Consider the following 23,802-nt stretch of genomic DNA (forward strand, 5'->3'; position numbering starts at 1 on the left):
TTGGAACCCAGGTAAAATAAATCCTATTTAATCTTTGTATTAAATAGGGGAACTTGTCGGTCATATATAAAAGGTTCGCAGACTAAACGGATGTCACAAATCTCTTAGTTTGCAGGATTGGGTCTATCGCCGAGGTCTACACTTATCTCTCGAGAAGGTGTAGTATTCGCGGTATCAGGCACGATTATGCAAACTATCAGACTAATGAGATCCATTTGGTCTCATTTTTCAAAAATTAAAACATACTACTTTTAAAACTCAAACTATATATCTTTTATACTTAAATTAAATCTCAAAAATTATTTTCATATACCATATTTTCATAATTAATCAATCGAAAAAAAAGTTGACTGACAACCACAAGACACATATCATTCGAAATTGTGTACGACCGCATTCTAATCACCTTTGAGTTAGTTGCAAATCTAACCCCAGCAAATATCAGTGGGAATGCTATAGAATGGATTCACCAAATTCAACAACACACGATGAAGTTCGGAAGACGATTATGAAACAAAACCACAAATATTAAACACAAGCAAACAAGTCTAGGAAAAAAGGCAACATTTCAAGAAGGTGACCTCGTATGGATACGATTAAAGAAAGATCTTTTTTTTTTTTTTGTGGGAGCTTACAACAAACTCAGGCCCGAAGGCGATGGACCCTTCTGCAATCTAAAAGAACTGAATGATAATGCCTCCAAAATTGACCTGGCATAAAACTATAAAATTTCAGCCTGTTGTTTAAGCCTGTTGGTCCAGGCAAGGGGTTGTTTAAGCCTGTTGGTCCAGGCAAGGCAAAAGAGCTGGTCCAGCCTTCCTGCTGGACCGAGATAGGTCCATTCTAGTTAAAGGTGGTCACTCCGCCTTGCCTTATTCCCCCACCCCCCTGTGCCTAATTCACTCGCCTCTTCTTCTCTCGTGCCCTAGTTTCCCGCTACTCCTAGCCATTTCTCCATTCCATTTTTTCACCTTTTTCCTTCCTAGGATCTTGCATTTGCCTCATATTTATGCATGGTTTTTTTTCTTAGATCTAATCAGCTTTTGTGTGATTTATGGTTTCAGGTTTGCCACGACGGCTTTCCCCTCCCAAGGGGTTGTATCCGATGGCGAGAGGTGCTTCGGCTATACCTGACCTAAGATAGTGATTACGCCACTCTACCATCGCTACCAACCACCACTATGCCTCCTTCAGCAGGCCGCAGGACCCTTCATTCCCTCCTAGGTCCTCGCCAGACGCTGCCTTCCATTTCTACACCTCCTCCAATCAGTCACAACACCTCCAAATTCGACTCAGCTCTCCTCTAGTCGCTGCCTTCCATTCCTGAGCCCCCCCCACCCCCACCCCCCCCCCCGTTAGCCGCGGCACCTCTAGATCCTCCCAACACCACTCTAGCCACCGCAATCCCTTTTGACGCCCTTCCCAGCAAGCTACAGTATTTGCAGCCCTCTCTCGGCACCCCTCCAGACGTTCTCCTAGCCGCTGCCGACACTTTCCCAGCCCTTCCAGCGGAGTCTCAACCACCACCCGACGCTGTCCAAGACTGTTCCTACCCTTCTGTAGTACTTAAGTTATTACTTGTTGAGTAGTTATTTCTTATATTATTGTTTACAAGTTTGTGTTGCTTTTCATCCATGAGTCCATGTTGTGCTTCATTCGAAATCAACAATAAAATTGTGTTTGGCATGGTTCGGGTTAGCTCCGGCATTAGTGATGTTTGATAAACCCTACTTATTTTGCGCCTAAGTGATTTTTTTTTTTGATTCATGTATACATCACCTTGAAAACTGAATAAATTTAAAAATGAGAAAAGTTTTGTGTTCATTGGGTGTGAAGCAGAGGATTTTGAAAAGCATTTTCATATCTATGCGCAAATATTGATCCACAAATTTATTCTTTGGTTTAAATATGCACAAAACAGATAACACTATTATTTATGCCAATCAAATGAATGTTAAGAAAAAATTGTAAGTGACTGCAAAAAAAAAAGAAAATACTAACAGTAATTACAGAGTACAAATTAGAGTTACGAGGTCAAGAGCTACAGAGCTCAACCCCATGATAAAGAGTTAGCTAAATGAACTAGTTCGTGAAGTTTCCTCTTCAAAAACAGAGACATAGGGATCCCAACGATGATGGGGTTTCACCAATTGGCAATAGCAGGATTCATATTATCACACATTAGTGCAGTGCATCTGAAATTTATCTATGCATCATGTCAAGATTAGGATACATAATTTGAGATATCCGCTATGGTTCAAAATCTGTTCTAACCTGAGATTCTTCAAAAAAAATTTTAGGTTACAATGAAATGACCCAGAGAACTGAGTTATCTGATAAGCATCAATTACAGGCACAAGTAAACGAGTCATTCATTATTATTAATATAATGTAAAAGCCAATTTTAAAAATATTATCAATATAATAAAAAACCGAATAAAAAAAATGGACATCACACCCGTATTTCAAAAGCTCCACTTGAGTTCTCATTCTCAAAGTTCATAAGCCCGTGATCAAGTGAAAATTTTCGCAAAGCCATTTTAAGTGCAATTTCCACTGCAGTAGACCCGTTGTCGGAGAAGAAAACTCGAGATGCCCAACCTGAAAATAATAATAATAATAAAGATACAAAATTCATAATGAATATGAAATTAATAAGGAACAACTCAATAGAGAAAAAAAAAACTTCGATTAATCAACAACTTGTATTTAAAACACTACAGCATAATTGATCTTTACTGACCCAATAAGCTTTTAATAAGCAATTAAAAAAGAAATGGAATGTTGACTTTATACACCATGTAATTAGGGGTGTAAGTCAAAGCTGACTTGTAAGCGAGCTCGAGCTCGACATGATAAGTGGCTCATGAACTGAGGTCAATGAGCTACCAAGCCAAGCTCAATCTAGCCTTGACTCGACTCAGTAGCTTGTGAGCTGGCTCATTTAAAAAATATATTAATATAAAATATACTCAAATAATATTAAATTTGAGGATTTTATCTTTAAAGCATTAAAAATATTTTTAAAATATTATTTTGTATTTTATATTAAGTGATTTCTTCTTCTTTCTCTCATAATTGTTCATTCTATTTGTCATTTTATTATAAACCTACCTTAATTCTCTCTTTCATAAAAAACAAGGGGCTCAAACTCGTAAACTTAAGCTGAAGTTCTATAAAATTAATCAAGCTTAAGCTTAAGCTCAAGCCGAGAGTGGCTCGAGCTCGATTCGACTCATTTACACCCTACATGTAATCCGCCTACTGAAATAAATATATCACTTATATTTTTATTTGAAAAAATATGCCCAAAGTCCATTTTGGACAAAAATAAACATATAAGTATATTATGAGAGATAGTCCCTCTTGTAGATGTGAACTGGAAAAAATTAGTTGAGCTTGAACTTTCAAATTTCATGCATCTTCCCCGCCTCTCTTCTTACCTTAATGATCTACTAACTAAGCCGCTCTTTGAAATTTTGGCCAAGTACAACACACAAAAACTCTCATGAGAGGGCAAGATGTGAAAAGCCCACAAATTTTGTAATGTTTCGGAAAATCACAAATGCAACAAGATCGTTTAGAGAAAAGTATGGTGTAATCTCTTCTTGAAGATAATCTAGCAATAACATGATTGGAGCTATGAGTCCAATGGAATAATCACCAACTAAATAATAGGACATAAATTTGTAAATAATCTCCAAATTGAGACAAGCCAACAAGAATGTATTAATAATGAGAAAATAGAGGCCCTGCAAGCTTTGATAACCCTTCAGTGAAGGTGTGAGCAAGTTTGCCCTAATATGTGAATGGATACTAAGAACGGCAAGGTATTGGATACAACAACAATAACAAGCCTATATCTCACTAAGTGGGGTCAGCTACATGAATCTTTTTTCTCCATTGTATCCTAATGAGTGTCATATTTTCATTTAATTCTAATAAATAATAATTATTTTTAAACATGTCCAGGTCTTTTTAAGTCTACCTTATTCTTTCTTAACATAAGTCGAATATAAAACATCTACTCTCCTAATCGGATCATCAGATGGACGATGTTTAATGTAACCAAACCATCTAAGACAACTCTCTCTAATTTTATCTGTCACTGGAGCTACACGAAGTCTTTCACGGATATATTTGCTTCGCATTTTATCTCTAAGTGTAAGGTCAATTACCCACCTAAGCATTCTCATTCCAGCAACACTTAACTTAGTTTTATGCTTCTCTTTTAAAGGACAACATTATGTGCCATAAAGCATTGCGGGTCATACCACCATCTTATAAAATTTTTCTTTGTCAAAACGGTACTTTCCCATCACATAATAGCACCAAAGCATTCCTCCACTTTAGCCATCCAGCTTGAATTCTACAAATAACAACCCCATCTATATCACCATCACTTTGAATAATAGACCCAAAATATCTAAAATCTTCACTCCTTTAAATGATTTGATCACTCATTAATATACTCTATCACTAGATCTACTACTACTAAAAATACATTCCAAAGTTTTAGATCTACTCAAATGAATGTTTTTATACTTTAAAGTAGACCTCCATAATTCAAATTGTTCATCAACTATTTCTTTAGTCTTATCCACAAGAAGGATATCATGAACGAAAAGCCTACACCAAGGTACATCCTCCTGTAGATGTCCACTATAAGCATCCACAATTAAAGCAAAAAGATATGGGTTTAAAGCCAATCGCTGATGTAGTCCAACTGAAATAGGAAAATACTTGGTCAATCCGCCTTCAGTTCGAACACAAGTAACAACTCTAGTATAAATATCTTTAATGACTTGAATATACGTCATATCAACACATTTCTTTCTTAAAACTCTCCAAAGAATTTATCTCAGAACTTTATCGTAAGCTTTTCTAAATCAATAAAAATCATTTATAGATCCTATTTACTCTCTGTATTGCTCCATCAAACCTCACAATAAATGCATAACTTCCATAATAAACTTGTTCAACATAAATTCAAATAGATTACGAGCAATCTTTATATCACGTATTAACCTATGCTCAAGTACTCTTTCCAATCAAAGACACGTTAACTTAGTTCCTCTATAATTTGCACACTCTTGTGCATCCCCTTTATTCTTAAAAATGAGGACCAAAATGCCCTTCCTCTAGTCTTCATTCCTCTTTTTATTTTTAAAATAACATTAAAAAGCTTAGTAAACCAAAAAATTCCTAAATCTCCTAGATATTTCCGCACTTCTATTCGGATACATCAAGGCCCTACTAGTTTTTCACCATTAATTTTCTTTAAATCCTCCTCAACATCCTTGATGATAAAAATAAAAGGTTTCATTATTATTAACGATATTAAGGTCACTAAAGTCAATCAAATTTTCAAAACCTTCATTGAAAATTTTATCAAATTATCTCACGAACGTATGTTAAATATCTTCATCTAGCAAAAATATTTTTTATTTTATATTAAATCTTTACTTTTCTTCTCTCTTTATTTAGCTTGTTTACAATTTATGCAAAAACATTTCAACCTCTTTAGAATCGAATATATTTTAAAAATCACTAAACATAGAATTTTTATCATCACAAATAGTTCACTTAGACTCCAAATGGGTCACCTTATAACTTTCATATTTCTCTAAGTTTTTACATTTAAACCAATTTTTATTAAAAAATTCTTATATTTTATCTTTTCTTGCACATTATTATTCTACCAGTAACTATTTTTATTTATAAAAATTTTTTCATTTGGTTCTCCAAGTACACTTTTGTCACTTATTAATAACGCTGTTACTTTATCCCGCACATAAATTAGCTTCGTCATAAACATACCAAATCATAAAAAAATATTTTTATTTGGTCTTTTAAGTGCGCTCATCTAATTCTATGACAATGTTTAATTGTATTTAATATCTTCCAACTTGTAATTTTAAAATTTAAAATTAATAATCAATTTTCAGTACTTAAATTTTCACTTAAAATGACCTTAAAATATTTACATTCTTGACGATCTTTTTTTATCATAAGAAAATAATAAATTTATATTTTATTAGATCTATTATTATAAGTAATAATATGTTCATCTCTTTTCTAAAATAAATTATTAGCAATAAAAAAATCATAAAGCTAAAGCAAAATCCAATATGATTATACATTCTTAATTATCACTCCATTAATTAATACTCCAAAATTGTAGCCACCATAAATATTTCTAAAATTTTTTACCACTCTACTAACATGTTCATTTAAATTATCTCCAAGAAAAATTCTTTCTTCAAGAGGTATCATTTTATTAATTTTTTTAGGTCATTTCATTTTTTTTCTTTTGGGCATATATTTAAACCTACTAGAGGAATATATACACTTATAACATTAAGAATCTTAGTATCAACAACAATCTATATGACTATGATTATATCTCAAATTCTATTAACTTTTACAACATTATATTTCAAACTCTTATATATAATAACACCTACAAAATTTCTAATATGACTCGAACCTGAATACCAAAGTTTAAAACCTAAGTTATCAATCTCCTTAGCCTTTTCTCCAACCCATTTAGTATGGCATGGCATTGGATTTTGATAAAAAATAAGTGAAGTTGTCATTGGATGGTAACGAATAAAATTTTGAATCATTCAGCCCATCAACTATAATAACCTGTTAAAAAAATAAAAAATAGATAAATAAATAATAGTTGTGGTTCGAAAAAGACGTAACACTCATGAGAAATCAAAACGAACGCTTATCCCCATATTTCCCCGCATTCGAGAGCGAGATAAAGCAAGAGTGAATTAGAGAGAAAGAGATTGAAAGAAGCGAGAACGAGAGACACAGAGGAACAAGGAGAAGAGGAGGAACCTTAGTTGAAGGAGACGTCGGAGGTGTCCTGTATGAAGGAAGACAACATCATGTTTGGTTACATGTGAGAAGGAAGAGGGGTGGTGTTGTCCTTGCAGAAGGACCAGTCAAAGTCAAGAATGAGGCAGAAGGAAAAATACCATGTACATCTAAGGCTTGGAAGTCCATGTTACATGCGGGAAACCCTAGCCAAATTGTTAAGGAGGGAGAGCAAAGCATGGCGTGGGCTTGGAGGTGAACACTGTGCAAATTTCTGTGTAAAGGAAAAGGAAAGAGGGTTTAGCACGGGAAGTGGAGAACCGAAGCTGAAGTCTGGGAACATTATTGTGTTCGTCTGAAGGTGAAGGAAGAAAACAAAGAGGAAGAAAAGAAGCAGAGGTCAAAGGCAAGTCTGCTATAATATATATATATATATATATATATATAGAAAGCACAAAGGCAAATATATTAATAAAAGGAAAGGTACAGATAGGTTGGATGAAAGGGTCCAAATTGACACCCTAACCACCCGACATACAACACACACGTGGGAAATACATGTATACCCAAAAAACAAAGATTAATATGTAGACATAGGAATTTTACGCCAAAAGTCAAAGTCAGTTAGCTTGCGAATGATCTAATTTAGTCTTGTCTCTGCCTCTGGTTCTAGGACGGGAGTCAACTGACAAATTATTAAGTTTGTTGTCATTACGCGAAACAACCAATGCATCATCCATCAAGTTTGGTAGTAGGCCTTCATTCTTCTTCTTTTTTCAGGATGTATAAACATGTCATTCCTCATCCAAAAATTGTCTCACCTGCTCAGTGGATTGGTCTGATTATTAATAATCCAATAAACATGAGGCTAAGTATCTTTTTGTTTCAACTTAACACTCGATATCCCTTTTCGAATCAACGTAAAAGCAAGAACAAGAATCTGAGAGTAAGGGTTAGAGAGGAGAGGAGAGGAGAGGACAATAAGAGACCAAGTGATTTACCACGCCCTAGTCGACTAGTGAAAAAGTAGGAAGAAAGAAGAAAAAGGAGAGAAGGAAGTGACCGTGTGCATCCGTGGAAGTTTCGACGCTTGCGTAGTGAAAGGAGGAGGCGAAGCTTTCGTACTGGAAGAAGCAGAAGCCTCTGTCGAATAGTGACTGAAGTTGCAAAGGAAGAGCAAGGGAGCTTAGCCTCAAGGATGGGACAAAACTCTCGTTCGAGAGGTTAGCGGGCAGCCGAAAGATTTATTAAGGCATGAATAGATTTTGTATATATATATATATATATATATATATATACACACACACATACACACACACACACATATATATATATATAGATTTATTTATGTTTATTTAATTATCTTAATGGTATGCTTAATTGAAATTTGGAAGCAATTGATGGAGTTTTTCAGTTCAAGATTTAGGGTTTAGGGTGAATCACATTTAAAGAAAAGATATGCTTTAATTACACTTAAAAGTTTAATTTACTTAATTTAAGTTAATTTATAACAATAACTAAGGTTGAAGAATATTTGAACCTAGGATTGGAGATAAAGAGTCTGTGAGATGAGCAAGCAAGATTGAGGTGAATAATTATATTTCTAAATTTCAAAAATTTTCATTATTTCAAGTGTATATCTGATGATCCTTATATTCTAGCATAGATGTATATATTAGTTTATTTCATGACCAGATGTTTATGTCAGATTATTACATGATCTTCAGAATTATAGAAGGGTGCATCTATTAGATTATCATATGACCTTTGATTCTAGTAGAATTGCATTAATTTTAGAAGATAAATACAAGTCGTCTCATATAAAAGTAATACATGCCTTGAATAATGAAATAACAATATGGTATACATGGATGCTCGTATGTGGATGAAATAGGAGTTCACACCATTATGTTATAAGCAGGAGAAAACATAATGCTTGCACATGTAGATGTTATCCTACCACTCATGCAATTGTGATGTTTAGATCATTAACTACTGTGCCAACGGAAGAATATTGATCAGGGGCGAATAGGCATATTTTCATATCAGACAATCATGAAAATTAAATCATGAACCGTTGTGTTGAAAAGATAATATCGGTCAGTGGTGTGTTATATTAATTTTTAACAGTGCTCCTAAGACATGTAAATGTTAATAGCATGAAATAGAAGTATAGTTAAAGATTAAATCTAGAAGAGTGCATTTAAAGTTAATGTATATTAAAGTATAAGTTTATTCGAATAAGTAAATGTCATGGACACAAAAGTTAAATTATTATAAGATTTTTTATAGAAATATGAAAAATTATCATGCATATTATTTTATCTTCCTTTTATGAATGTAGTTTAGAAGTGTGATTGCTCATGGGTTATCTTAGATGACTCATTATGTTATATTTTTTTTTTCCAAATTTAAACTTTTGAATAAGATAAATATTGTGAGCTAACGTGTACAGGAGATAGGCCAACAACCAGAAAGACAAGTTTTAAATGTTAATTAATAATATTTCCTATAGTGAGACTTTCAATTATATTTAGACATTAAGCTATCAATAATAGAAATAGAATAACAATATTTATCTCTTGATCTAGCTGTATGTTTCCACCTTGGTTAATTCCAAACCTCGGGTCGGGTCGTGACATCTGCATACAGGTAGAGTTGAACCACACAAAGTATGGGAGGCTAAATCGAACTCAATGTGCAGAGAGGAGTAACATTTGTGGAAATAATTAAGGTAAGATTATGTTTTTTATTTATATAAATTGTTAATTAAATGTTATTAACATATATTAAATTATTAGAATTAATATCAGTGATTAAACATGGTCAACCAACCAAACTAAACAACTAGGTGAGATCGAGATTAGTGATTTGTGCAAAAGAAGAGAAGCTAAAGAAATGTTAGAGTTTAATTTTCAAAAGTAATTTGTTTAAATTATTATTATTTAATATTAGTATTAATTGCAATAACTAAACTTAAAATTTAATGATTTAAACTCACATATAAAATGAGGAAATTTAACTATAAATAACTAAAATATAATTAAGTAATGTGACATAAATTTATTAAATTGAATATTTTATAAATTTTAGGTGTAACTTGGAGAAATGTCAAAAGTCAGAGGGAAAGAAATCGTCTAGGATCGAGACGAGTAATTATATGTTTAAATTTCAGTAATTTTTTTTATAAATATATATTTGATTTCAATTATGCTCCATTCTAGTGATATTTAAATTCTAATAGATTCTTCGTATTGTTAAAAAGAAAAATATGCATGTTAAAAAAATTGCACAATGAATTTCAAATTATCAGATTATTGAATGTTTTTAGATTCTAATAAAGATGCCTGAAGTATAATATTAAATGACCGATAGAAATATGCATATTAATAACCTTGTGTAATGGTTTACCAATGAAATTATTAAACTAGTACATGTCATTCTTATTCTAATAAAATTGCAATTATTCATGAGTAAATAAATGCAAAAGAAGACTGTGTGCTGTGAAGAATGAAATGGAATTATTATATACATGAATGTATGTATGTGCAAGTTAAGAGGAGTTCACCTCTCCATGGTAGAGATAGAGGATGTCAGTGTACCCACGCAAATAATGTTTTCCTACCATGTCAGACAATTGTTATATTAAAGATCGTTGACCGCTATGCTGACGGGAGAAATTTGATTATGGACGAGTAAGCACTATTCTACCTCATACAATCGTGTAAATTAAATAAAAAACTTCTATGCTGACGAGATAATACCAGTCAAAGGTATGCTAGGTTATATTTTGACGATGTTCCTAATATGGATGTAAAAATTAAGAATATAAAATAAAAGTAAAGTTAAATTCAATATATATACAAATTTAGATTATTTTCATTAAATGTCGCGAATGCAGGCATTAGATTATTATATGAATTTTTTATAATAAAATATAAAATACAAGCATACATATTGTCTTCTTTTTCTTGGGTTACTGTAGTTTAAAAGAATAATTGTTGTATTGGGTTATTTTTAGATAACTCATTATGTTATTTTAATATTTTTTCAGGTTTTAAGTTTTCAAATAAGATGAATGAAAAATGAACAAATATGTATAGAAGGTGAGTTCAACAATCAAAAAGGTAAATATTTAATTGGTGATTAAATTGGTTTTTTTAGTGGCTCTTTTCAACTAATATGTGGATATTTCACGTTTATTGATAAAAATAGAATAATATAAAATTTAATTACACCGTCTGACCGTTCGTTCTTACCTTAGTTAATTTCAAGCCTTAGGTCGGCTAGCAGAGAGACGGGGTGGGTAAGCAAATGAAGGAACAAATTCCAGAGAAATAAAAGTAGAAAAAGCTTAAGCGAAGCAAGGAGCCACAAGGACAGAAGGTAGAACCTAATTTATGGTTTATCTACAACCCAAGAAGCAACCAATGCAGGAGAAAGAAGAGGTGAGATTCATTGAAAAGCTAACGACAAAGGAGGAGAAGAGTATTATGAAAGCAAGAATAAAAACATAGTGCCATTTAAAGTTGAAGAAAATGAATAAGTGTGACATCGAAAGCAAGAGAAAGTAGAAAAATCCATAAAAAGCAAGAAAATAATATAAAAATGCAACATGTCGGGCTAGGGTGCAAGAGGGATAAAAACAAAGCCTTTCCCGAGCACGAGCATAAGAAGAGCCAATTTTTATAAAGTGTTAACATCAAAGATCAAGCAAGTGAGAACTGCACAAGCAGCCAAGGTCATGCGCGAAGAGAGAAATGGATTGAGCAAGTAATGTGTGAACATGTGTGAGTGCACAAGCAAGCGCACAAGGCCAAGTGCAAAGCCACGATTGCAGCAAATGCAAATGAGTGTAAGAAGCAAGCTAGTAGTGAAGCAGAGCAATAATGCAACACACACTTGCCAATAACAAACTGTTAAGAAAAGGGTCTTAGTAAAGAATAAGAAAATTACATATTTTCAAAAAAAAAGGGGAAAGAAGGGCAAGAACTTATGGATTTAGACATTAATTTTACTCATAGTTCATTCATTAACCCTAGCTTTAAGAGAATATGAGTCACATTCTGAAATAACAAGAAAATTATCAGGAACAATAGGAATGATGAAACCGATCAAAGCATACCCTTTGAATCCTTTGCTAGGCTGCATCTATGAATTTAAGGGTATGCAAGAAACTATAACAACAACTAAACGTAGGGATACAATGGCAACAACAACAATAAAAAAAATAACAAACCTTTATCCCACTAAGTGGGACCTACTACATGAATCCTTTTTCTCTATTGCGTCCTATTGAGTGTCATTTTCATTTAATTCTAATAAATTAAGATCATTTTTTATACAATATACCCAAGTCTTTCTAGGTCTATTGCCTTTCTTAACAATACGATGCAGCGTCCAATACAATTAAATTTTTTTAGGGCTCTAAGTGAACAATTGGTCAACACAATCAAGCTCCGCATAATAACAAATTTTGCATAGAGATTTGTACATTCATAGCATAAACTAACAAATAAAAAAAGGTTTAGGAAGCAAAAAAGAAAATTATTAAGTTTTTAATCAACCTAAACAAGCTATAGAGAATATTTCAGTAATTTAATTTGTAAAAAACAAACCTTTTCCCACTCCTTCAAGTAACATTTCAGCACATTGCAATGAAGGTTCATAAACATTCTCAGGAAACATAACATGCCCATATCTTGCTGCAGAATAACCCATCTCTCTAGCAAGTTCACTCTGAAACCACCTAACAAAAAGTGCAATGTAAATAAAGGAAATCTATAGCTATGCTGCTCAAGCAAATGTCACACGCAAAACTGGTATTGAAGAAAAGAAACTAACTGAATTCTGAGTCAATAAAGAACGGCAAAGAATAAGCACACAGATGCATTTATAAATATATTAGTTGAGCCATGCAAGTTTCAAGTTTGGATCAGGTTTCCAATCTACCTTGTAACGTGATGAAGTCATATTGTGAGGGAAAAATAGAGCATTCTATGGGCTCCAAAAATTTGAATACCCCGGACTCCTTTTGTTGTGAGCTTTGTGTTTGGTGCTCCGGGTCAAATTTACAAAAAATAGATTTGATTGTAGATAAGAGACCACCCAAAGATTTTGCCGTCATTTTGTAAAGACTTTTTTATTTGGAGTTTATGGTTTCCTATAGGCACAAGCCTCTATGATTAATTATTCTTCCTGATAATGGGAGAGCGCTCTCGATTAAGGCTAGTTATTTAATATTGAATATTCAACGTATAATAGCAACATACTTAAATTTTAAGTTATAAAATTTACTACCTTGAACTTTTAAGTAGATGATGGGTGAAATGATGAAAAACCCAATCAAGATTTCATAATTCCATCGTCCCAATTCATCATGGTTCATGATTCACTAATTTAAAGGAAGCAATCAACCCAAACTGACCGCATGATCCTTGTCAGCAACCATGAGTTGCATCATCCAAGGGACTTATAGATCTATGTTGAATGTTTGTCTAATAAGACAAATTTAAGTCAATCTTAGCTAATAGAAAATTTTGTATCAATCAAATGTGTTTTATGGCTCCAGCTCAAATGGTAAAAAATAGTTGGGAAACATAGGAGCTACAACCATGAACGTAATTATGGTATCATTTGGACACCTCCTTCGCAGTCCTTCAAGTAACATTTCAGCACATTGCAATGAAGGTTCATAAACATTCTCAGAAAACATAACATGCCCATATCTTGCTGCAGAATAACCCATCTCTCTAGCAAGTTCAATCTGAAACCACCTAACAAAAAATGCAATGTAAATAAAGGAAATCTATAGCTATGCTGCTCAAGCAAATGTCACACGCAAAACTGGTATTGAAGAAAAGAAACTAACTGAATTCTAAGTCAATAAACAACGGCAAAGAATAAGCCCATAGATGCATTTATAAATATATTAGTTGGGCCATGCAAGTTTCAAGTTTGGATCAGGTTTCCAATCTACTTTGTAACGTGATCAAGTCATATTATGAGAAAAAAATAGATCAATTTAAGGGCTCCAAAAATTTGAATACCCCGGACTCATTTGGCGGTAACCACCCAGATGCATATATCATTTGGACGCCTGCTTCGCAGTCTTCGCGTCGTCTCGGTCTGGCGACAGAGCTGCTGCTCTGCTCGCTTGGTCACGTTTGTCGCACTGCTCTGCCCGTGTTTTTTCATTTCCTTTCAAACGACGTCTCTTCGCTTCATGTCCGACAGAATCTTGTCGGCAAAGATGGCTATCAGTTCCTATGCTTCTGCACTTGTCGGTGACCTCTCGATTCCTACTCGTGCTCCTCTTTCATAATCAGAGACTGGTTTTCGTATAGGTAAATCTTGCAATATTCCTCAATCTTTTCACGATGCTCTTGAAGGTGGTGGCGATCGCACCTTCATAAAAAAATTGGGGAAAAAATGGGAAGTCTGTTGTTGTTCTCACAGAGTTTAAAACCAGTACTCTCGCGTCATCTTGGCGTTTTGCTCTAGTGGTTAAATTTTTTATGGTAACCCAAAATTGGAGATCATTCGGAAAGAGTTCTATGAAGCTATTGGGCAGTTGGAATATTGGTCTAATCGACATTCGACGCATACTGATTTAGTTGTCTCATGATGTTGATTATACCGACATCTTTTCTCAGAAAGATATCAAGATCGACAACTGTTATATGAGAATTCTGAAGTGGACTATTGGTTTCGACCCAAAGTCGGAGTCCCATATCATTCCAATTTGGATTAAATTTTTGTGGTTAAAATTACATCTGTTCAATTTGAAAATTCTCTACTCCTTAGCAACTGCCTACGGTAAGTCTCTCCGGGTTGATAGTCATATGTTTGCTGTCACCAGACCCTCTGTGGCTTGTGTTAGTTGAGAGGGATATCACTCAACCAGCTCCGAATGAGGTGTGGATTGGAACTACTCACAACGGGTATTGGCAAAAGATTGAAATCGAACCACACCCTCCTTATTGCTCTCATTGTAGTATGTTTGGTCACAACTCTACTATTTGCTATCGTTTACATCCTCATCTAAGGCCGAATATCACTAAAGAACAGCCACCTATTATACCTGCAGAGAAGATGCAATCTGATTCTCTTCCCAACACCGTAGTTCCTAAAGAAGAACAACATACTACAGCTACAGATCCAATTGTGCTTATACCACCCACTGTTATTGAAGAAGACTCACTTACAAGCCAAAACACATGAGAGAGCTCCTTTGATCTAATAGCAGATCAGCCTAAAACTTGTTGTTGCTTCTAATATTCAACAATTTGCATATCTCCAGAACACGTTAGACCAATATCATGCGAGTCAATCTTCGGAAGAGGAATGGCAGGTCCATTCCAGGAGGAAGAAGAAGAATGGAGGCCAACTCTAGCTAGGGAACATATTGGATGATAAATTGGTTACTACCGGCAATGGCAATCATCTTACCAACTTATTAGTTTGCTCCTTCCCTAGAACCAAAGGCAGATGCAAGTCCAAATTGGGTTGCTCTCTAGCCACCTAATACTTTGTATTTCAGCATTTTTAGGTTTTTTCTTTATGTCTCTACTGTATTTTTCTGTATTTTCTAGTTTTAAAACCATTTCTGATTTTGGTGTGAATGGAGTGCCATGTTTGGGCCCTTCAACACTAGCCCTTCAATACATTGTATCTGTATCTTTATTTCTAGTTAATATATTAGCCTTTTTGCTCTCTCTCTCTCTCTCTCTCTCTCTCTCTCTCTCTCTATATATATATATGTGTGTGTGTGTGTGTGTGTGTATTTGTTGAAGCATGGAGGTTTCAAGTCTAGATCAAGTTTCCAATCTGCTTTGTAACGTGATCTAAGTCATATTCCAGGGAAAAAAAAGAGCAGTCTATGGGCTCCAAAAATTTGAATACCTAGAATCTCGTTTGTTGTGAGTTTTAAGTTTGGTATTCTTGGTCAAATCTACAGAAAATAGATTTGATTGTAGATAAGACACTACCTAGAGATTTTGCCCCATTTTGCGAGGATTTTTTTATGTGGAGTCTATGGTTTCCTATAGGCACAAGTCTCTATGATTAATTACTCTTCCTGATAATGGGAGAGTTTTCGAATAAAGCTAGTCATTTAACACTGAATACTCAGTGTATAATAGCAACAAACTAAGATTTTATTACTACCTTGAACTTGAAGTAGATGATGGTGAAATGATGACAAACCCGACCACGATTTCATGCTTCCATCGTCCTAGTTCATCAGAGTTTGTGATCAACTTATTGAAAGTCAGCAATCATGAGTTGCATCATCCAAGGGGACCTCTATAGATCTAAGTTCAATGTTTGTCTAATAGGATAAATTTAAGTCGATCTCAGTTAACAAAAAATTTTGTGTCAAACAAATGTGCTTTATGGCTCCAACTCAAGTGGTAAAAAATAGTTAGAAAATATAGGGGTTACGACCATGGACGTAATTTAATTGTATTAGTTGGCGGTAAACACTCGATCAGAGGACTATGATCGTAATTGTTATTTTTTGTAGAGTCATTGGGGCATGCGGATAGCAAACTCAGGCCAAGTTCTTACTGGTGTGAGATTGCATCAAAAGCGTAAATATAATGATACACTCGATATGAAGTTTGCTCTTTGAGAGGTGAAGTCAATCATAAATTTATCATCTTTAACAAACTACTATGGAGGGTGGACGGATTTTAAATTAGATGTTTTGATTTGTTATGTTGAAAACTTGTTTTGAATATTGATTTAAAAGTTGAAACATCCAGTAAAAATCTTCAATCAACACGACTATCAACAGAAAAATAACTTTTGAAACATTTATGCTTGAAATTTATTTAAAATTTGACTTTTGAATATTTATAAAATAATAGTCGTGTCAACTTCAGTCCTTATGAAGAGGAAGATCGGACTATGCAAATGGACATCCTATTTCTTATATTTGTGATTTGAACATCATTGAAATTACTAGACTCGTCAATTCAATCTTTAAGAGGAGGATCGAACTACATGACTTGAACTTACAAATTTTTCTGTTTATGATGTGGAGGATAATGAAAGGCATAAACTCATCAAATCATACTAGTTATGGCCCTACATGCAAGTTGACCTAATTAAAAGTACTCATGGTTTGATTATCTTGAATTTGATTTTTTAAAACACGAGGGTTTTAACTTTAAAATAATTATAGATTTTCTAAAAAGAATTGTGCACGTTTATCAGAGAAAACTATTTGAGTGCAAGTTTAAATTTGATCTGCAGAACATTCTCAGACCATTTATGTTTAAACACTTAGTCAATTTGGTGGAGCACTTGTGAGTTTTCCTAATTAATATATATGCATCTTCATATAATTGTATTAATTTTGCCTCGCTTGTAAAATATAGTTCGATAATTTTTTAGTTCACTTAAAATGTAAAATGATATATTAAAAATATTAACATATATTGTGAGTCAATATCTTAGATTTGATGTCTCAAAACATGAGTGCAAGATTCAATCATTCAAAATTATTAATTGCACTAATATCCTATTATTTAGATGCATATAAATAACTTAAAAGCATTTTAAACATTGTAACAGGTCTGATTATATTTGCACAAATTTTGAGTCAGATCATTTGAATCAAGAAAGAGCCTTAAATTTTGTGAAAATTCAAAATCATTGAAACGATAGAACTTGGGTAATGTACTACTGGATTACATTAAAAAAATGCATTTTGAACTTTAAAAGGGTGCCTTCTGTCCACTTATGAATTGGAGTTGCAAATTTTATGGCAAAAAGGCATAAAGTCATTGTTTGTCATTTAAAAAAAAACATTTATGCGCTTGATTAATATCGATTATTAGTTCTAGATTTTAAGAAGAGTTGTAAAGTAGAGAATACTAGGAATCATCGTCGTAGAATTAGATGAGACGCTTAAATGGCACAAACAAAATTTTTTTTACGAGTATAATTCAATATTTTAAAATTTGATATGTTCATGAAGAAGTAAATTCTATGTGAGATAAAATAACAAAAACTATTAAGTGGCAAAAGTTGTACTTGAAGAATCAAAAAAAAAATTTCTATATATAAAAATAGTTGGTGGTAGAATAATAATGTGCAATAAAAAATAAAATATAAGAAAATATTTTATATAAATTAGGTTAAATGTAAAAGCTTAGAGAATTGGGAAAAATATCAAACGGCCCATAAGGAGTCTAAAAGAACAATCTGTGACGCTAAAAATTCTATTTTTAGTGATCTTTATCATAGATTAGATACATACATACATACATACATATAGACATATAGACAAACATACATACAGACACACACACACACACACACACACATACATATGTCATACATACATACATACACACACACTCATACACACACACACACACACACACACACACACACACACACACACACACACACACACACACACACACACACACACACACACACCACACATAAATACTACATACTACAAACACACACATACTACACACACACACACACACATAAGTACTACATACTACAAACACACACATACTACACACACACACACACACATAAGTACTACATACTACACAAACACACACATACTACACACACACACACACACACACACACATAAATACTACATACACACCACACATACACACACACACACATAAATACATACACACATACATACATACATACATACATACATACATAGATATATATATATATATATATATTCACTTTTTTAAAATTCAAGAAGTTCACAGTCCATAGTCCAAAGATTTCATTTTAAGTTCTTTCAAAATGTTCATATTTTAAAGTCATGTGCAAGTCTATTTAAATTATTGTAACAAGTTCAAATTTTTTATCATTTTGAACGCATTCAAAAGCCTAAATTTGATTATTCTTTAAGTTTGAAATTCCTTTCTTTTTTTTTTGCAGTCTAGGAGTCCAAATTAATTTATTTTTGAAGTTCAAGAGTCCAAAAAAAGTTATTTGCAGTTCAAATTAACCAAAAAAATTTGTCCGTCTCAAAGCATTTTCGCCTCTTAGGGGGCATTGGGGAGAGTGTCAATCTGTTCATTTGTCTTAAAAGACGCGCTGATCAGTATCGTGAAACACTGCAGCCAGTAGACAAAATATTCTTTTAAATCAACACTGTAATCATCAGGAAATAAATATTTGAAACATTTATGCTTAAAATTTATTTGAAATTTGACACTTGAATATCTATAAAATATTAGTTTTGTCAAATTCAATGCTTATGAAGAATATGATCTAATTTGAACATATTTAAATGACTAAACTTGTCAACCTCAATACTCAAGAGGAGGATTGGAATACGTGATCTGGACGTTCAAATTTTTGAAATTAATGATTTGGATGTTATTCAAAGCAATAAACTTGTTGACTTCAATCCTTAAGAGGAGGATCGAACTTACAACATTATCATATAAAAAAATAGTCTAATTGAAAGCATGCAAGTTTGATTAACTTGAATTTCAATTTTTTTAAACATGTGTAGCCTTGACTTTAAAAGAATATTTGTTTTCTTAAAAAAAATTTGCATGTTTATTAGAGCAAAAACTAATTGAGTGTAAGTTTAATTTTGAGCCACGTAATATTCTAAAACCATTTAAGTTTAAACACTTAGTCATTTTGGTGGAGCACACGCGGCTTTTCCTATTAATATACATGCATCTTGATATAATTGTATTAATTTTGACTCATTTGTAGAATATAGTTCTATAACTTCTGTGCTCTTATAAAATGTAATGTGATATTTTAAAATATTTAGATTTGAAGGATGTCTCAAAACATGAGTGCAAGATTCAAATTATTTAAACTTATTAATTACACAAACATCTTATTATTTAGATGCATATATGTTAGAATTTTTATTAAGAATAATTTATAGTTATTAGGATTAAATTTATTTTCTTTCCCATTTGAGATTTATTTTTTTTGGATTGGATTAATTTTCTTTTCTATTTTATGTTGCTAAGAGGATTGAATTTATTTTCCTTCCTATTTTTATATTTTATGTGGTTTCCTTTATCTCCAAGTAATTATTCGAAATTGATTAATTATAGATATATCTCCTAAAATGGCATCGAGAGTAACCCTAGAGACTCTAGGAGCAAATCGTCTAGCGATTCCTTACTTCTCTCCTTCTTGTCGCTGACAACGAGGAGCAGGACAAAGTTTCTTTCCTTGTTGTTGAGCGAATTGGGAAGCAACTTACCTGATCAGGAGCTCCGGGAGACACCGTACGAGGTCTTTGTCGCCGCGTGCCAAAAGACACTGGAAAGCCATTGACATACATTTCATCTTCCGAAAGAGCGGTCGCGGCAGCAGGATTGGTGATATCATCGTCGGTAGAGAGACCATTGTCATCCGCTTTGTCATTATGGCAGTCACCGTTGATGCAGAGATCTCTAACTTCAACGGTTGCTGGCAAGATGAAGAAAGTGTTGGGGCTTAAATCGTCGCAGAAAAGCTCCAAGAAGAATAGCAGCCCCTCTAAGACAGTGAAGAACCCAATGACATTTGGGGAGCTCATGAGGGTGTAGATGAAAGTGTCAGAGCAAACTAATTTGCGAATCCGGCATGGGCTGCTCGAGATCTCTGCTAGCCGGCTCGAGAGATGTGTAGAATCCATCATTTTGCCACTGGAGTAAATATAGCAATTTAAAGCTTCTGAATTTCAAGACCAGCAAGAGTATGAAGCTTTGTGAAGCAGAAATTTGAAGTTTATTGAGACTAGATTGCTTCTACACCTCTCAAGCATTAGATAAACCAGAACTCGTGTCCCAAAGGCTTAGGCAGATCATACGTGAAGCTTTAGAGAGGCTAATAGAGACAGGGAAGAATTTTGGAGTCTTTCTTGCCAGTGGAATTCCCTCGAGCTTTTCTACCGCCGAAAGCTTCCTATTCTCTATAGTCGAAGATCTTTGTCGTGTTGTAGGCCCTTCCTCCGCCTCCTATTTTTAGTTTTTCCACTGGAGCTTTCCTCTCTCTGCATGCCTCGTCGTCGATATTTCCTCCTGCAACCTTTCCTGCAGCCAAAATTCCCTCTTACGGACCCTAGCAGCTAGAACTCTTTCTTGCGGGAACTAGCTATCGGAACCTCCTACAAGCTGCCTATTGCTGACTTTTCCAGCTGCCGACCCCTTCTTCCCATTGGAAACTCCCTTCCATGCAAGTTTTAGCTGATGGATTAACTGATGGCTCACCCGTTACTGGCTAGAAAATCCCCCCGCTGCAGTAAAACCCCCCGCCGCTGCAGTTTTCCTGCCGGCTTCTGTTGTTGAACCTACCTGCAAACTACAGGATTCCTTGCAGATTCCTAGCAGATTTCTGCAGTTATTGTCGCTTCCCAACAGCGTTTGCTTCAGCTGCCCAAGCATAGATGACTCAACCGCCATCACCGCGACTCTTCTCGTACGCGGCAGTAGCAATCCCCACTGCTAGCCCTCATCTTCGGATTGCGATCACTATAGATTTGAGCGAATGAAGTGCATACGTTGTGAATTGGGTGGACCGGTACTACCTTCAACCTGGTGATATCATCATCCTCCTTCATGATCGCTCCACTTCTGTTATATGTGGCGTTGATTGCAGATCGATAGACCTCTCCATGTCGAAGGTCGCAGCTACTACTGAAGAGGTTGACTCTGAGCAGCCGCAACAAGAATTTAAGGAAGATTTTAATGCCTTCACTATCACCAAAACACACATCTCGCCCAGCTGCTTGTAGGTTGTAGAGGATCATGACATGAATGAGAGGCCCTGCCTCGAGGTACAGAGGCTTGGGCTTAGTGTTGTTATTATGGGCAGCAGAGGATTTGGAGCGTCTGAAAGGAGTGGCAAAGGGAGACTTGGTAGCGTCAGCGATTACTGTGTTGGTAGTGTGGTATCCTAACGAAGCTACAGATGGCCTGACTGAAGATGTGATCTCTTCGAACACTATAACTGTTATTGTGATTAACAAAGCTCCGAAGTTTTTTCCTTGCAGCATGCCCTTCTTCGAAGCTTTACCTGCAGCAGACCCTTTCTCCAGAGCTTTTTCTGCATCAGGCCCTTCTCTGAAATCTTTCATACAGCGCGCCCTCCTCCAGAGCTTTTTCCTACAGCAGACCCTCCTCCAGAGCTTTTCCCTGCAGCAGGCCCTCCTCTGGAATTTTTCCCTGCAACATCGTTTTCTTTGGAACTTTTTCCAGCAGCAGACTCTCCTCCGAAGCTTTCTCCTGCAGCAAACCCTCCTCCGGAGCTTTTTCCTGTAACAACATGCATCAGAATTTCCTCTGAAATCATTCCTGGAGTAGACCCTTCAAAGTTTTTCTTTTTTTTTTACATATCATAACCTGCAGCTTTTCCTGTTGATTGTCTACTTTCCTGCAAACTTCCCTGCAATATTACCTATAAAAGTCTTTAACTTATCTACAGGCACTGCAGAAAATGCAGTCAAAGACAACCACAATCACTTAGAAGTCAGTTTTTCCTAGACGTTGTCTACTTCTCTACAAACTTCTCAGCAGCATTACCTGTAGAAGTCTTTCGCCAACCTATAAACACTGCAAAAACTGCACTCAATCCCTAAATGCTCTTGAGATTCATTACCAACTACTGGATGAAACTTCAAGTTCTACCTCACAAAGAATTTCACTCCCTCATTGATTGTCAACTATATTTCAATTTGAGGGGGAGTGTTAAAAGTTATATTACAAAATAATTTATAGTCATTAGGATTAAATATATTTCTCTGGATTGAATTTATTATCTTTCCTATTTTAGATTTATTTTCTTGGTTTGAATTAATTTTTTTTCCTATTTTATGCTTTCCTGTTTTATGTTTGTTATGAGGATTGAATTTATTTCTTTTCTTATTTATGTTTTTCTATTTTATGTTATTTCTCTTATCTCCAAGTAACTATAGGAATTGATTAATTAGAGATATAGATGTTATATCTTTCCTTTCATGTTATTTCATTTTTTTTTGTCTTTCCGATTCTAGAATTCATGTAAGGGCATTTATACTACCTTTTCATATCCATAAAATAATTTCCGCTAAATTATGAAAATCAACAATAAAATAACTTAAAATCCTTTGAAATATTAGAATTGAGTTAAATATCCTAACCTATTTAATTTTTCAGGTGAAGTTCGGGTTGACCCATCAACCCTAAATTAACTTGAATTTGACCCGCCACTCAGATTTAACTTGAAATTCACTCAAAATTAACCCAAAATCGATCCGAATTTAACATGAATTGTTATTATTCCTTTTGTTAAACAGGTTATATGAATGTGGTTTGGGTTGGCCGATTGAAGGCGGATTGTTGGGATTTTCGACAGGTATAATATTCGAGTCGGGTTCGAGTCAGACCTATCAGGTTGGGTAAGCTTTGGGTTGGGCCCCACCCGCTGACCTGAATTGACACCACTAGAAATAAAACCTTGAATTTTGTGAAATTTGAAATCATCGGAAAAAAATAGAAATTCACTTGGATATTGTATTATTAGATCACATGCAACTTTATAGTTTGGGCTTTAAAAGGGTCCCCTTGCCAGCTTAAGAATTAGAGTTACAAATTTGATGGCAAAAAGACATATAGTCATTATTTGGTATTTAAAAAATGGTATTTATGTGTTTAATTAGCCTTAATTTATGATTTAGATAGATCACATAAGGATGTATTTACACTAGGACAATTTTATATGATCATTTTTAAATATGATCGAATTTGAAGTCGAAGAGCAATCCAATCAAATTAATTGGCAGATTATCAAAATTATTTATGAGCTTTTATATGTGTATGTGCATCCGACTTTGTTCATTTGAAGTATCTACGAAATATAATTTAAATGATTATTTGTATTTTCTAACAGACACATATTTTTTGTCATTTTTTTTAAATCGAAGTAGTACATATTATATAATTAAAATAATTCAATTTTTAAGTTCTTTCAAAA

At 34.1% G+C, this 23,802-nt stretch overlaps 1 protein-coding gene across 1 annotated transcript in view; it reads right to left on the minus strand.

Annotated features, from left to right (window-relative positions):
- Positions 1 to 23,802, minus strand: part of LOC110033088 (bifunctional dethiobiotin synthetase/7,8-diamino-pelargonic acid aminotransferase, mitochondrial) — a 124,754-nt gene that overhangs the window by 68,622 nt on the left and 32,330 nt on the right. Inside the window, exons 5-6 of the mRNA XM_020736950.1 lie at positions 12,450 to 12,570; positions 2,459 to 2,601 (exon numbers count right to left, since the gene is read on the minus strand). Coding sequence (XP_020592609.1) covers positions 2,459 to 2,601; positions 12,450 to 12,570 — 264 coding nt within the window. The remainder of the gene's footprint in view (positions 1 to 2,458; positions 2,602 to 12,449; positions 12,571 to 23,802) is intronic.

This window comes from Phalaenopsis equestris, unplaced genomic scaffold, assembly GCF_001263595.1.
Source record: "Phalaenopsis equestris unplaced genomic scaffold, ASM126359v1 Scaffold001091, whole genome shotgun sequence".
In the NCBI taxonomy this organism is placed as follows: Eukaryota; Viridiplantae; Streptophyta; class Magnoliopsida; order Asparagales; family Orchidaceae; genus Phalaenopsis; species Phalaenopsis equestris.